This window comes from Marmota flaviventris, chromosome 6, assembly GCF_047511675.1.
Source record: "Marmota flaviventris isolate mMarFla1 chromosome 6, mMarFla1.hap1, whole genome shotgun sequence".
In the NCBI taxonomy this organism is placed as follows: Eukaryota; Metazoa; Chordata; class Mammalia; order Rodentia; family Sciuridae; genus Marmota; species Marmota flaviventris.
Window position 1 is genome coordinate 126,928,604 of NC_092503.1, and position 16,907 is coordinate 126,945,510.

General features: G+C 33.1%; 1 protein-coding gene and 1 pseudogene across 1 annotated transcript; both read right to left on the bottom strand.

The window, feature by feature from the left end:
* Positions 1-4,402: 4,402 nt before the first annotated feature.
* On the bottom strand, positions 4,403-5,365 carry LOC139706269 (olfactory receptor 14J1-like; annotated as a pseudogene).
* Positions 5,366-13,961: 8,596 nt separating this feature from the next.
* Positions 13,962-14,926, bottom strand: LOC139706270 (olfactory receptor 14J1-like). The gene is given in 2 exon segments (XM_071613971.1): positions 13,962-14,404; positions 14,407-14,926. Coding segments are annotated over 2 exon segments (963 nt in total).
* Between the last annotated feature and the right edge of the window lie 1,981 nt (positions 14,927-16,907).

Sequence of the window (16,907 nt, forward strand, 5' to 3'; positions counted from 1 at the left end):
CATTGCATATTCATAACTTTGTGATTTCTTTCTTACATGTGTATTCAGGAGCTTTCACAATAGCATTTTGCACAATTGCTACAAATCTGAAAGAACATAAAATTCCCCTCAACCACCTATTGGATAAAGCTATTTCTTGTATTTGTTCAGTGGAATACTATACAATGATGAAAATAAGTAGATGATAGCTAATGCAAGGAAGCTAAATAAAATGTACAAACAATATTGAGGTAAAGATACATAATAGAATAGAAAGCACACAGTATGTTTTCTTTTATATAAATTTCAAAATCAAATGATTATTATATATTTAAGGGATATACATTAGTAGCTTAATACATTCAAGAAGAGAAAGGGATAGAAAAACAAAAAGGTCAGATTAGTGATGATGTTTTAAGAGATTAGGAGGACTGGGATTAGAAATAGATATTCAGAGGATTCAGGGAAGGGCTATGCTCTAATTCTTTTGTTTTTAGTTTTTTGAGGAAAAAATATCTTAGCTTTCAGTAAACATTTGTAACTTCCAATTTTATTAAACAAAATGTATTTTCATTAGTGATGGAGACACAATTTCATTTTCTCTTTGGTTATTATTTGTTCCTATAACCATCTGTCAGATGAGGAGGTGGAGGGGAGATCAAGTCCATTTTATTAATTATATGTTTCTATAATCTCTTAACATTCAAGCAGTATTTGCAGTTAAATTTCACATTGAAGATAAACACTATTTGGCTTAGGGAACAGAAAGCTGAGTCACTTGCATCCTTCATATCAGATACTATATTTTCAACAGTTTCTAGTAGGCTCTAATTCTTGACTGGTGATGTGGCTTGGTCCACAATTTTATTATGAACAATTATATATCCCTAAACTGATAACTTAGAAAAAATGAATAAATTTCTTGACTCATTCAACTTATTAACATTAAATTATGAAGAAACAGGCAAGGTAAACAGAGCAATAAAGCTTTTAGGGGATAGAATAAATGATAAAAAGCCTCCCACCAAAGAAAGGCCCAGGACCTGATGGCTTCACTGCTGATTTGTTCTATAAAACATTTTAAGAAGAACTCATATAAATTCTTTTCTAACTTATCTAAAAACTTAACAGAAAGGAACACCTTCAAACTCATTTTAGAAGGCCAGGATTACCCTGACACAAAGCCAGATGCAGGAGGAGGAAGAGAAGAAGGAAGAGGAGGAGGAGGAGAATGGGGGGAGGAGGAGGGGAGGGAAGAGGGAGGGGGAACAGGGGGGAAAGAAGAAGACAAAAACAACTGTGTAGGCCCATTTCTCAGATGAACATAGACACAAAAATCTTCAACATAATAATAGCAAACTAAAGTTAACAGCACATTAAAGATCATTCAAGCCCCACATGGTGGTGAATGCTGGTAATCCCAGAGACTTGGGAGACTGAGGCTGGAGGATCAAAAGTTCCAGGCCAGCCTCAGTGACTTAGAGAGGCCTCAAGAAAAAAAAAAAAAAAAAAAAAAAAAAAGTAAAGAGATCTGGGGATGCATCTGAGTGGTAAACCACCCCTGGGTTCAATTCCCGGTATAAAAAAAAAAAAAAAAAAAATCATTCATTAACCTCCATTCAATATAGTTCTGGAAATCCTAACCAGAGATATTAGGCAAAAGAAGGAAACAAGAGACATCCATATATGAAATGCAGTTAAATTGACTCTGTTTCATAAGTTGAATTGATTGTGTCCAATAGAGGTAACCTTTCTTTTTTTATAAGAATGAAATATTTAATGCTATAGCTACGGCTGCCTTACAAAGCAAATATTTGTTAAATTAATAAATTGACAAATGGATAAAGGAATGTGGAGTTCTCAGTTCTCTCAAAACACAATTATGTTATTTTTTCTTCTTAACAAATTAGGAGAAGGGTCTTTTAACATAATAATATAACAAAACTGTTCATGTGATGTTGCCAAACAACAATGGAGCTCTGTGGCAGAACACAAGTAAACCTGGTAGTAAAATGTATCTTCTTACCTAAGAAACTCAAAACAGAGAAGAAAATGAGGAGAAAAATTGCTTCTTCCTTTCTTTAATTGTAATAATAAGAAAGGTAAGACTGAGCTAGTTGAAGTGTAATGTGTAAAAAAGTGAATTTAAGACATTTTATTTGGGACTCCAGTTGTTCTTACCTCCTCCTTGGTCATAAATGTCAACCCTAAACCCTCAAATTATCAGGTTTTACAATTCAATACTACTTTTTTTGGCCTCTTTTTTCTATCTCCATCAAATTGTGAAATTCTCCAATTTTAAGCCCTTATCTCCTTTCCCTTTTTAATTAAAAAATGAGCTTATTGCAGAAATTTGGGTATATCCCAAGTCTCTTAGAAGGGAAGATAATCAAGCTTGTGAGCCCAGATCCAAGAAACTGCACCAGCAATGGCACTGATGACACTGCTGAGCTCTATGTTTTCCCCTGCTGATGCTGAGACTGGATTCCAGGCCCTACTGTGACTGCTCCCCAAAGCTGAATAACTTGGCCACTGACTTGAGTAGAAAAGGATGCCACAAAATGCAAGCTTGCTCAGACTGCTCTTGTGTAAGGTGAACTTTCAAGTCAGAGCATCTAGTGCTACATACAGGTTCTATGCCTACATTCTAGGTGTAAGGGAGCCTGGGGAAGTGGGCTTTTATTTTCTCACTTGGGAGGTAGCAGTAGCAATGCAGAAATCCTCATAATTTATGATATAGTTCAAGACCCTTGGTAGTTGCATTGTATGCTTATCTTGAATAGATAGTGAGTCAGTCAGGTTTTGGAAATCATATAAATTAGGGAATGTTTTATTTTCATAAAGATAATTAGCAAAATTTTTGATTTAGAGCAAACAACAAAACTTTTTGGTACTTATTGGAAACAACAAACTGGTTTCACAGAGCACAATATTTTCCAAGTTAATTTGTACATTTTGAATGACTATTGGCCTCAAGACAGACAATATTTACTGAAATGAGTTAAGATGTTAAAAATTTATCTGTGAAAGTAATAGAAGACAACAAAAATGTAAAGAGCGCTCTTCTACTCAAATATGCAGTAAAATCAATACAATATTGTTTAATTTGCAAAGAATATTTATATATAATAAAGAGAGATGGAAGAATAGAATATAAATAGAAATTTATGTATTTATTTTATAATTCTGTGGGTTCATTAAAATAATAGGTCAGTGAGAGAAAATTTCAGAAAATTATGTTAAAATATTTCACTGGGGTGAAACTTAAAAAGAAACAAATATAATTCACATGTTATTGTTGTCTGCTTGAATGGCCTGAGAACAAGGAGGTAAAAGAGCTAATTGTGAGTCATTTATGATTATGTCTTAATTACCTGAACTGCTTAAGCTTTGTTACCACAACATTAACAGCTCATATTCAGCTTACTTGCTATAAGGTTTGCATAGAAAAAAGGCTTGAAAATTTGAAATACAAAGGACCTGAGAAAATGTTTTTGCCATCATAAAACAGAATTGTAACACTTATAAAGCTTTTCATAAAATAAGAAATATGTAAAGCTAAATGAATAATATTGAAAATAAGTATTGTGAATATGTTTAATTTCTTGAGATATCAAATATTTGAAAATAATTACAAAGGGTAAAATATTGCTATTATTTTAAAAAGTCCCCACAATTTAAATGCTGTGTCTGTATTTTTGTGTTGCAGGCACCTGTTATGACTTCATTCAGCTAATAGTTCTCTGAATATTTGTTGCATGAATTAACAAAATTGTGGTAACAAAATGGTAACAAAATTATCAAATATTTTTGGAAAGAAATATGGTCTCAAGAGCACCAAACAATTTGTGCACTTTGATTTCACAACCCATACTTTGAAATTTCTAGAGCTTCTGCCTTCAGCTTTACTTATAAGAGTGAAAAATTGAAAATAAGTAGTCTATGTGAAAAAGGTAAATGATTACTTGTATTTTCAGATGAGTTTAATTGAATATGATGCATTAAAGAAAATTATCATAGTAAAACTATGTGGTTAAACATAGTAATGACCTACAAATTTAAACCAGTATGCAAAACTGGTATATATGAAGATAAAAATTAAGATGAATATTTAAACTTAAATAGATTAAAATGAAAATAGTTGACTTGTTTGATGGGTGAAACTGTGGGTAAATATTATCACTTTTTATTCTTATTGTTGTAATTTTATTTATACAATAGTTTTTAAAACATATGCTATGATATTTTTTTCAAAAAATATTTCAATGAATAAAATGTTCAATAAATTAAGGGAAAAGTTTATTCAATGACAATGGTTATATTACACGTCTATCTACAGGAAGTAATTTTATTGCTTCATTAACTTCACAAATTGAGGGATCCAATTACCAAAAAGTTCCTTGCATATAATATTGAACAACCACTAACAACAGGACAAAAGTGTATTTTTCCCAGTGAATTCTCTGTCCAAAACTAAGTTTCTTAGCGCACCCTTCATGGCCTCATTCCTCAGACTATAGATAATAAGGTTGAGTGTTGGGGGTATTACTGTGTAAAAGATAGATACCATAAGGTCAAATGCAGATGGAGAATCTGAAGTTCGTTTTAGATATGCACAGATGCCTGTAGAGAGAAAAAATGAGACAACAAAGAGGTGGGGCAAGCAGGTGGAGAATACCTTAGACAGGCCTTCAGCAGAGGGTATCCTTATAACTGTGGAGAATATGTGAACATAGGAGAGGGCAATGGAGACGAAGCAGGCTAATGCCACCACAGATATGAAAGCAGCTACTCCGATCACTCCTAGGTAATCATTGGAACAGGAGAGCTTCAGTAATTGGGGGACATCACAGAAAAATTGATGGATTATTTTCACCCTACAGAATATGATAGAAAATGTGGCTGCTGTGTATAAGATTCCTGAGATGCCTCCACTCACCCACGCAGCTATCACAGCCCACCTACAATTTCTGGGATCCATGATGACCTCCTAGTGCAGTGGGAAGCAAATGGCTGTATAAGGGTCATAAGACATAATTGTAAGAATAGCTATCTCAGTCCAGGCCAAAGATGTGAAGAAGAAAACCTGCAGTATGCACTGGCCATATGAAACATAGTTATCATCCATCAGTGAATTGTCAATGGCCTGGGGGACTGTGATGGAAATGAAGGAGAGGTCCAGAAGCGAAAGTTGCTTCAAGAAGTAATACATTGGAGATTGGAGGTGCTGGTCCAGTGTTGTGATGGTGATAATGATGAAGTTTCCTGTCAAAGCCACTAGGAACAACACCAAGAAGAGCAAAGCATACAAGATCTGCAGTTTGCGATCATCAGAAAACCCCAAGAGGAGGAATCCATTCCTTGTGGTTATGTTTGTCATAATCATTTGGAAAATGCAAACCTGGTAGCAGCTGGAAAATAAAAGAATATGGGAAATGTAATAGAAAGACACTAAAATAATCATTCATCCTGTTCATCCATTCATCCTTTCAACCATTTAAGGACCTGTTATTTATCAGCTGTGTCCTAGATGTTGGGAAATCAATGGTGATAATACATATTCCTTAAGCACATAGAGATTACAGTTTACCTTAGTAAACTAGTAGTTAGAGTGCAAAACAGGTCCTATTAAGAAAAAGTCATTGTGTTTGCCCTAGGGATAAATGCTATTCCATTTCTACAGGTGAAAACTTTTGCTTTGTTTTTCACCAAAAGAAACACAATAATGAACTCTTAGAAGTTTTTGAATAGTGGATGAATTACATTTGAGCACACTGGCTTATTTTAGTAGATGAAATGGCCCTTTTTAGAGGAAATTTTGGACATTAAAACATGGGCTTGTTGTGGAACAGTGATCCCTGTTTTCGTTCTAGCAAACAATATGGTCATTACAGTGAGAAGCCAAGAGCCAAAATGGATAGTGTTATTGCTTTTCCAATTAATATTGTATCTAATGGACATGTTGAAATCAAGAGCAAAAATACTTTTACAAAGTAAATACTTAAATACCACTCACAGATTAAGTGTCTAATTTAATTACATGAGATATTTTCTGATTCTAACAACTTCTATTTATATCTTCATTTTATTGAACTTGTTTAAGCTTTCAAATAGTTATTGATCACTTATTACAATCAAAGACACTTGTAAAGAAAGAGACTGAATGCCCTGAGGTGGTTTTTAAACATGGAAGGCAAAATACTCAAATACACAACTTCAGAAAGATTTGTGGAATAAAGCAATCTACATTTCAGAGAATGGAAAAACCAAGTTCGGGTTCATGACCTGGGCTTTTGATCTTTATGAGATGGAAATATCCAAGCATTCATTCTACCCTTAACCAAAATGCACATTGGTATGTGAGGAGTGATGAGACATTACTAATGATTCTCTTATATTCCTAAACATTTTTCCTTTTATAGCTTAGTACTAGGCAAACTGGGGAAATTGATCTACTAGTTTTTGTGGACCTTATTCTAAACCACATGAAATCTCACTGTGTGTGACACTGTGTGTGTGTGTGTGTGTGTGTGTGCACGCAATTCATCTTAGATATATCTGGGAGAATCCTAAGACTTGTGGTGAGCACTCCCTCCCCATTCCTTATCAGTCTACCTTTTATTAAACCATCTAATGCCAATCTCTCCTGCTGACCACCCAGACTTCTGCTGCCTCTGTTTCATGAAAATTCTCTTTCAAAAAGAATGCATCTAAGGATCCTGTTTCTATATTCTGCTGCTTTTATACTATAATAAAAAAATGGCTGTAAAAGTAACTAAATATTTTAAACTTGTTTTAGTTGCCACAGTTGAAAGCCTCGTTTCTCTTACTCTGTGAACATGAATTCCAAATTTAATTTAATCTACCTATAGTGTCCTCAAATTTTTTGATTTCTTAACATCTCATACCACATAATAGCAGAGAAAATTAAGAGTGAAGTTATACTTCTAACAGAATGTCTCTAGTCCAAGTTCTGTTTTATTGTTCCATTTCCCCCTGTACTGATAAAATTATAAACAGCACGATTAACCATACTTAATTTTGATTCATTTAATATTTTAATCTGCCAAAAGCACATATCAACAGACAGGGAAGCAATAAAATAATAACAATTTTGAGAATTCATTTTAATAAGACAGACACCATACTAGAGTACATAAAATATATATATCATTTAATTCACACAGGTATTTTTATCTTCTTGGAGTTAAGCAGCTTAATCTTCATTTATACAGAAAGAAATTAATGTCCAGAATGCTTAAGTAACAGAATTGAGGTCGAGTTCCAAACCCTTGACCTTTGCAGTTCATACCACTTTCTTACATCTAAAAATCTATAAAAATTAATTGAAGGCATGAAGGAATATTGGATAAAAAGCCACAATTACATTCAGGGTTATTATTCCTACAGACACCAGAGTTTATTTGAAGAAGTGTTTTACAGATACTTTATTTATGTAAACAGATAAAATATTAACCTTTCCCAATTTACTGGTTTTCCTTAAGTGGCTCATTATTTTAACACATTTATGTGAATTAAATATATGGATTTTATTAATCTGCTTATTTTCTGGGAACAAAAATTCCTTCCCTGAAAGAATGATACTCTTGCTTTTTCCAAACTCAATTTGAAGAACATAAGGTTCTGTCAAAAATGTCATAAAAGCTTACCCTCTTTTCTTACCCAAGATTGGAAAACTCACCACAGGTGTCTTTTGTAAGCAGTAGCTCTTAAAATTGATCACCAACTTCTCTGACACTTCTCATCTGTAATCACACAGATTTTAAATATATCTCATTTCCCTTGAGAATGTGTGTGTGTGTGTGTGTGTGTGTGTGTGTGTGTGTGTTTTAGAAGGGGAGCGGGGAACATCTTTCAAAATGAAAACTTGAACTTAATAATAACTAATTAATAAATATACTTCATTGTCTCTACCCTTGGGACTTGGAGTAATTAACATTTCCACACAAAGTAATGGTTTAGTAAGCTGCAGTAGATGCTTGTTGTCCCTGCCTCAGTGGTTCTCAAACTTTAGTAGACATGTGAATTACCTGGAGAGCTTGTTAAGACACAGGAACCTAAGATCTATACTCAGAAATTCTGATTCAGAAAGGCTCAAGTGATCCCCAGGAATTTGAGTGCCTACCATGCTCCCAGGTGTTGCTGCTGATCTGAGTACCATGCATGGAGAATCACCTTACTAGCTAAATCATGTATTTCTAAAATAAACAGGAAACCTTGAACTTTAAAAAAAATGAATATTTAATTTCAGTCTTCCTGGAATATTAGAAATAAATGTTTATGTTTGAAATTGATGCCTACCTCCTGAATCTCAGGTTTTGAACAACTATTTTGGTCATTCATTATGATTAGTAACAATAGTAAAAAAAAAAAAAAAAAAGTCTACAAGTCCATCCTAAAACAAATGTAGCAACTACCTGAAATCCTCTCAAGTGTCCCAGTCTATTAAAATTTATTATTGAAATCTTTACAATAACTTTCAAAGTAATTGAATATAAATGTAAGCCCACAATGTACTTTTGGTAATTTCTGAATTCTCTTACCATCTTTTACAGACACCATTAATATTTTTTAGAAATGACCATGTGACCAAAGATTTTCTCTAAAGCTATGTGGATACATACTTGTTATATTTTAAAGACTGCATAGCATTCTGCTCAGATTGCAAATACAGCTTGCAGTTTTTTTTTTTTTTTTCATTTTTAAACAAGTTTTATTGAGTTTCTGTTTTGAAACATGCAGTTTTCTATTTTGTGTCATTTCTATTTTGTGTCATAAATAACATTTTTCCATGTTTTTTAATGCAACCATTATTCCATTCATGTAAACATATAAATGGCTCTGTTAATATTTTTCTTTATTATAAATAAAGACTTGTGCTAGCATGATGAGTCTTATAGATATTTTATTTTCTAACAGTTGATCTTTCCTTAAAATTAAATTGAGATGAGGTTATTTTAGAAAAATTTTATAATTTTCAAATATTGACAATTTTTTAAAAAAAATTATCATGAAATGTTATATTGCTCCCAGCATTATTTTCCCTGATCTCACCAACACAAGGAATTTATCATTTGTTATTTTTTGTGCTAGATAATATAAAACATATTGTGTAATATGTAATCATGTAGCTATTAAAGTCAGATTGCTCAAGTTTGGATTCTGATTCTATCATTTACTTTTTATGAAGAAACTTTGAATAATTCATCTTTCTGCATCTTTGATTTCTTATCTGAAAAAAATGAGCATATTGATTAGATAATTCATGAAGAATGTTCAGCAGAGACTCATAATTAATTAGGCACTTAAGAATAAGTGTTATGACCATTGATGTTTTATTTAAAATGTTACCACCCAAAATTTTTACAAAAAAAGGAACATAGGAAACACTTTCTAATTTTTTTAGGAGGCCAGTATAAACTTGAAAACAAAGTTAGACAAAAACAGTGTATGCATAAATATAAAAGGGAAAAATAACTTTGTACCAATGCATACAGAAAAATTTGATAAAATTTAACATCCATCCATAATAAAATGATTAAATTACTTAAAATTTAAAAGGGGACATTTGATCTGACAAAGGGAATCCTAACAGAATCTATGGTATTCATCATACTTAATAGGGAAATATTTAATATTTTTCTTTTGATTATAGAAATAAGAATGACCACTAACAACATTTCTACTGGACAGTACAATAGTATAAGAAAAGTCACAAAGAATTTATAAAATCTGGAAACAAATGACATGGTTTTGTGCATCAAAAGTTATAATATTCAGAAGTAAATTTAATAATGCACAGAAAAACCTTTCCAAAAATAATGAAATTATACTTAAAGATTTTAAAGAGTACATAAATATTGATATTGCCTTGATAGTAGTTGATATATTTAGTAAGTTATTTTTTTTCTTTTTTGATATGTAGACATAGTGAAATTCTTGATAATTTAAAAAGATGATGTACTGAATCTGAAACTCATGAAGAAGTGGAAGAGTGTAAGATACTCATAAAATGTTTGAAGAACAAAATAAAGATATTTGTTTCATTAGGTAGGTAGGTTTATAATGCATGATAATCAGGATGGCTTTGTATTAGCAGAGGGCTAGACAGATCAGTGTAAGAGAATAAAGGATTCTGAGTAGATTTTCATAAACACAGACATTGTGCTTCTGTAAAGTGTATTGGGACATTAGTTAACCATATAAAAAAATTAACTGAAATCTATCTGACTTTTTATTCAAGAATCAATTCCAGGTAGAAAAGAGATTTTTATAATAAACCCAAAACTTTGAAACATACCTATAAGAGATTATCTTTTTGCCTTTGTGTGTAGGAATATTTTCTTGATTCAAGAAAGCAAAGTATTTACCATAAAAAAAAAAAGATTTCAGTAAATGACACAATAAAAACATGTGCACATCAAAAGAAACTATAATGTCAGTGGAATATCAAGCAATTGAATGGAAGAGTGACAGAAATGAATAAAAGAGAATAAAAACTGTATGATGATTTAATTTATACAGAAAAAATACATGCAAATCCATGCACATTTACAATGAAAAGCTTAACAAAACTGTCACTTTCTTAAGTGACAAAGGTTTGATATTATATATCACTGAGACATAAAACGGGTGACATCCTATTGTTTGTGGCAACATGAGTAGAGCCAGAGGACATTATGTGGAGTGAAATAAACCAGGCACAGAAAGAAAAATGTTCTCATTCATTTGCAAAAGCTAAAAAGTAGATTATATGGAGGTATAGAGTACAATAGAGGTCAATAGAGGATGGGAAGAACAAGGCAGACAAGGAGTAGCTAGAGGGCGGATAATGGGCACCATTACACAGTCAGAGGAAAGAAAGTAGTTTGGATGCTATATGACACAGTAGGGCAATCCTAATCTACAAAAATTAATCCTACATTTCAAAGTAAGTAGATGAGAAGAGTTTGAAGGTTCCCAGGACACAGAAATAATAATATTTGAGGAGATGGTCTAATTATTATAAACTATCCCACAAACAGGTACAAATATTATATGTCAATTAAAGAATAAATAAAGATGCAAATAATTCCTATAAATTGATGAGAAGAAAATGACCCAAATGAGAATGGTTAAATTCCAAAAAGCAGTATCAAGTAGCCACTAAACACTGAATAAGGATTTTTTTTTTTATTGGTTGTTCAAAACATTACAAAGCTCTTGACATATCATATTTCATACATTAGATTCAAGTGGGTTATGAACTCCCATTTTTACCCCAATTACAGATTGCAGAATCACATCGGTTACACCTCCACATTTTTACATGATGCCATATTAGTGACTCTTGTATTTTTAATGAAAAGGGAACAAGTAAATCAAAGCTACAGTGCGGTATTTGTTTTATACCTCTAAGTATTCTCAGAGCAATGCTAAGTTAGATGAGTATGTAAAATTATGTGAACTCAAAGAGTCATTGATGGCATAAATTGCTAAAACTACTTTGGAGAATACTTTCCTATTGCACAGGGAAGTATTAGCTGTAAAAGGGGAAAACTGTGACATTTAGGGGCCATTTATAACAGGTAGTTTAGTGGGGACAGGGGAAGAGAGAAAGCAGCCTGAGCTCCTTGGGGAAAAAGAACTGCATTCACAGTGAGTTACATCTTCCAAAATTATTCAAACCCATACTAAAAACTGTTAACAATGATTGCTTTGAGTTGGAATATGAATTTGAGTTGCGTTTACTTTTAATATCCCTCCTTAGAATAAACTAAAATGAAAAGAGCCACAGAAGAAAGAAATCTATTTATAATGCTGCAGATTTTTGGTCTCAAATTTACACCACCCTCACGACATCTTACAATATACCGCTGTCCATGTGTACTTCAAAATGGAGTGTGTGATCACTAATGGACTGAAAGTGTTCTTTTAAGTTCTTCACGGGAAGAACCTAAGTTTGTGGATATGTGCCAATTTTAACACATACTTTGGTATGATAATCAATCTGTCAGAATAGCAACTCAAGAAGGGTATGAAAAGTGATAGGATGTGTTGTTGTGTACATACACATTTGCTTTTCACAAAGGAACTGAAGATTTCTCATGCTAAAATCAGGGAATTGCAATGATACATTGAGAACACAAAGGGGATAGGAGAATGTGAAAGACAATTCTATTATGAGACTTCAAGTCTAAGGAATGTATAATACCCATGAATAAATATGTTCATGGATTCAGGGATTCATCAAATAGTCTTTAAATCATGACAATAAAAACTAAACATTATAAACTGGGGTAGGTTAAAATAGTAGATAGTCATTAAAAGATTTTACATGTAGAAATTTTTTATGATATTATAACAAAGGAATTTACTGATCATTATATACATTGATATTACAAGACAATAATATATATATATATATATATATATATATATATATATATATATATTACACATACAAACATGCACATCAATAGAAAGGTGTTAAACAATACATTCATAAGTAGTATAACATATATACCAATGATTATATGGTTTTCTTTTAGACTTTGTTTATTACTCCTTTGGAAAATTTTCACAAATAATATATAACCTGTTTAAATAATATAGGCTTTTTTAAGTGTGCATTTGAGAAAAAGAACTGACTGTTGACAAAGCTTCAGGACTACAAAATATGGCACTAAGAAAGTTTCTGTCATCAATTCTGTCTTCATACTGGAAGAGGAGAAATGTACAACCTTTAAAAACAAGCATCCAGGCATGGTAGCACATGTCTGTAATCCCAGCAGCAAGGGAGGTTGAGGCAAGAGCATTGTAAGTTCAAGGCGAGCCTCAGCAATTTTTTGAGGCTTTAAGCAAATTAGTGAGATGTGGTATCAAAATAAAAAGTAAAAAGAACTGGGGATGGAATCAGTGGTAGCATGCCTCTGAGTTCAATCCCCAGTACAAAAAAAAAAAAAAAAAAAAAAACAAGCCAAAAAACAAATAAACAAACAAACGAACAAAAACAAAATAAGCAAGACTCTCACTTCATTCATGTGCATGCAGGTGCCGATGTCATCAGCAGAACCATTAATCCCAAAAGTCATAAAATGTGCCATCTTCCCATTATTAGTAATTTATATTCACATTATTACTAGAACATGTACTTTGATGTTCTTCAAGTATGAGAGAACTAGTCCAGTTTTATACTTTTGTGATTCACATGTGCTTTTAAAAAAGAATGTTAAAACATTATCCCAAAATGAATCAGACTTTTAGATCCACAGTATTGAGCTTATACCCTCATGGATTTGAGCTGTTCATACACTATTTATCTTTGTTCTGTTTCACAGACACAGAAGGCTGCGTGCCTAACTATAAAAATACCTTTTCAAAATCTTTTCTGTGTCAACAGGGGGAATACAAACATTTTTAGTAATGGAAAAGAAGATGCCTGATGGCTATTTCATCAGTAAATTATAGACATATATTCTCATTTATATGGATGACAAACACACATACAAACTCACATTTGGGAAACAATAATTTTTATTGAGAGGCATATATATGGGCTGTGACTCAGAAAAAGCTATTATAATATTTAATAGAAAGGGAAATAGTAAAGATACTGAGTAGGAAGCGCATGAAAATTTCTTACACACACTACAGATATTAGTATCACATAAATAAAGTTGAATTTCTTAATAGCAACCTGATATATAAAACCAGCTTTATGCTGGCCATGTCACAGTTAATTTTACACATACATTATTTTTTATTTCAAAGGAATTCCTAAAAGTTGCCTTCAAATAACACTTAAATTGGAGGAAAGAAGGCCAAAGTTCTTAGAAGCAACACATCTTATATTTTGCATAATTATAGTTTAGAAGAACACAAAGAATAGAAAAGTTGAATGGGAGTCCTGAGAAGAAATGAAACTCACACCTATTGTAGTCAGAAATATAGTAACAATGCTCTTTAATTTGCACAACTCTTTAGAGTTTAAACATTGCTTTAAAATACATTTTTCTCTGAGAAAATTCATCTTTTGACAGCACCTTCTTCAGAGCTGCCTTCATGACTTTGTTTCGCAAGCTATAGATGACTGGATTGAGCGTTGGAGGTATTACAGTGTAGAATATGGAGAACATAAGATCCACAGCTGATGGGGAATCTGAAGGAGGTCTTAGAAACTCATAGCCTGCAGCTGAGAGGAAGAAGGTGACTACAAATAGGGGTGGTAGGCAGGTGGAGAAGACCTTGGTCCTGCCCTCTGCTGATGGGATTCTCAGCACCATTAAGAAGATCCGAATGTAGGAGTGTACAATGGATATCAGACAGATAAATGCTGTTGAGGTTGTGAATGCAGCCACTGCAATCTCATTCATGAATTCATAAGAACAGGCAAGTTTCAACATTTGAGGGACATCACAAAAAATTGATGAATAACTCTTTCCCCACATAGAGGAATGGAGAAGTTAATAGTTGTGTGCATGAGCCCAGAGAGGCCCCCTGCCATCCACACAGCGATCACTGCAAGCCTGCAAGCCCTGGGATTCATAATGGTCTCATACTGCAGTGGTTGACAGATGGCAACATACCGGTCATAAGACATCTCTGTGAGGATTGCCACTTCTGATGAGGCCAGGGCTATGAAGAAGAAAACCTGAAGAATACACTGACCAAGGGAAATGTAACCATTGTCCATAAGTGAATTTGCAATGGACTGTGGTACTGTGACAGAGATGAAGCAGAGGTCCAGAAGAGAGAGGTGCTTCAAGAAGTAATACATGGGAGAATGCAGACGGTGGTCCAAGGTTATGATGGTAATAATGAGGAGGTTGCCTGTTAAGGCCAGAAGGTATATCACCAAAAAGAGCAGTGCATGTAGAACCTGAAGCTTATGGTCATCAGAAAACCCCATGAGGAGAAATCCACTCTTTGAGGTCAAGTTTACCATGTTCACTCTGATGATTCCAAATTCAACTCTGTTTAGGAAGCTGGAGTACAGTTAGAAAAGAATGTATGGAATTTAACCTAACCATATGTCACATATCTCAGTGTCCTCATCCTGGAGCAAATGGTATGGCAAAATAAATTTGTCATCCTTATGATTATTACATTCAATTCAGAAAAATCTTTAGCCATTATTCAGAAATAGAAACTTTAAATGTGCTCAATAAGTCATGAGAGTTTTCTGGGGCAGAACTTGAATCATCATAGTTGGAAATATTGGTGGAAATGGCTTCACCTTCAGTAGTCAGTGAAAATAACACTGATATACTAGTATCGTTTCATTAAGTATTCAAATTGTGCATTGCAACTTCCTTTGTTAACTGTGTGAAATGAAGTAATGAATGTGACCTCATGAATGCATCCAGGAACAGCCCAGTGGCAAACCTAGGGATGTCCATTCAAAGAACAGCCATATTTCTTGGTACTGAAAGACTATTAACATTTTATTAAGATTGCATTTGGTTGGAATGAACTTCACAGAACAACCTTGTAGAGTGAAATAAATCTCAGATTGTGATATCACACTTTATTTCATAAATATGTATAATCATTACCTGTCAACTAAAAATAAATAAATTAAAAAATTGTAACATGCAGGTGCTGCTAATACCAATATCAAATCCTGAGCTTTGGAACTGGAGAGAACTTGCAACTGAGTGATGGTGGCTTGTCCTCAGACAATACCTTTCTACTTTTAAGACTATAATTTAGGAAGACTTGGGGTAGGACATTTTCAATTAAATTCATTTGAACAAATAATGACATTTTCTAGAATATATATAATTATTTCTATGAGATAGGCAGAATTCTATGTGGAGGAGTATATGTCTTTCAGTATTATCTGTGTGACTTCCTCAATGAGAAAAAGAAGCCTTTATTTTTCCCCTAGAATTTGATATACATTAGATAGTGGATTCCTGTTTCTTAAAATAACTGACCAACTAAATAAATAAGCCAACTCTTGATCCTAATATACCATAATTATTAGAGGAGCTAGGTGATACCTTTTCTGTGTTATTATTATAGTATAGTAGAATAACTCCTCTGAGTACTGGAATCATTTTGCTGTGATATTAACCTTTTTTCTTGTATCTCTGTCTTTTTTTTCAGTACTGGGGATTAAACCAGAGCTTCACACAGGCCAGGCAAATGCTTTACCATTGAGCTATATCCCCAGCATTACTTTTTTTTTTCCTTTATAAATCTGTGGACTTGCTGAAAGGTCAATTGGAATCATTATTACTTAGTTTCTCCTACATAAAAGTGATTCCTTCATTGCCTCTGTCCATTTCTCCACCCTTGACAATGATAGCTAATACAAAGAGTAATAACTAACTGTTTAACTAAGTATCTACATGTCTGATTTCAAATCTGTGCATCCAAAAACTTAGTGATCAAGTTACATGAATCATGCCTTCAGAAATTATGGTTTATTCCATTTGTTAATCCCTAAGCAACAGCAAAAGGTGAAAAATCCATTGAATTAGCATCTTAACTCTATTTGCTATGATTTATTTTGAAAATCCACTAAAACTAATCTTTAGGATACATGGTTTTCCACAAGGTACAGTCTCAGGTCCCAGTCCCCAGCTCACTCAATGTGATTAGGGGAAGGCAGAGCTGTACTTCTTCAAAGGGCTTCTGTAGCCTTCTTGTTCTTACTATTTTCCTGTTCTTCCATCAGGCATGACTATCTCCATTGCTGTAGATGCTAATTCCTGGCTTGCCCTATACCAAATATTGGATGGTAGCTTTGAATTTTTTGTTTTTGTTTTATTTATTTATTTTTTTAGTTGTAGATGGACACAATACCTTCATTTTATTTATATATTTTTATGTGGTGCTTAGGATCAAACCCAGTGCCCTATATGTGCAAGGCAAGCACTCTGCTGCTGATCCACAATCCCAGCCTGATAGCTTTGGAT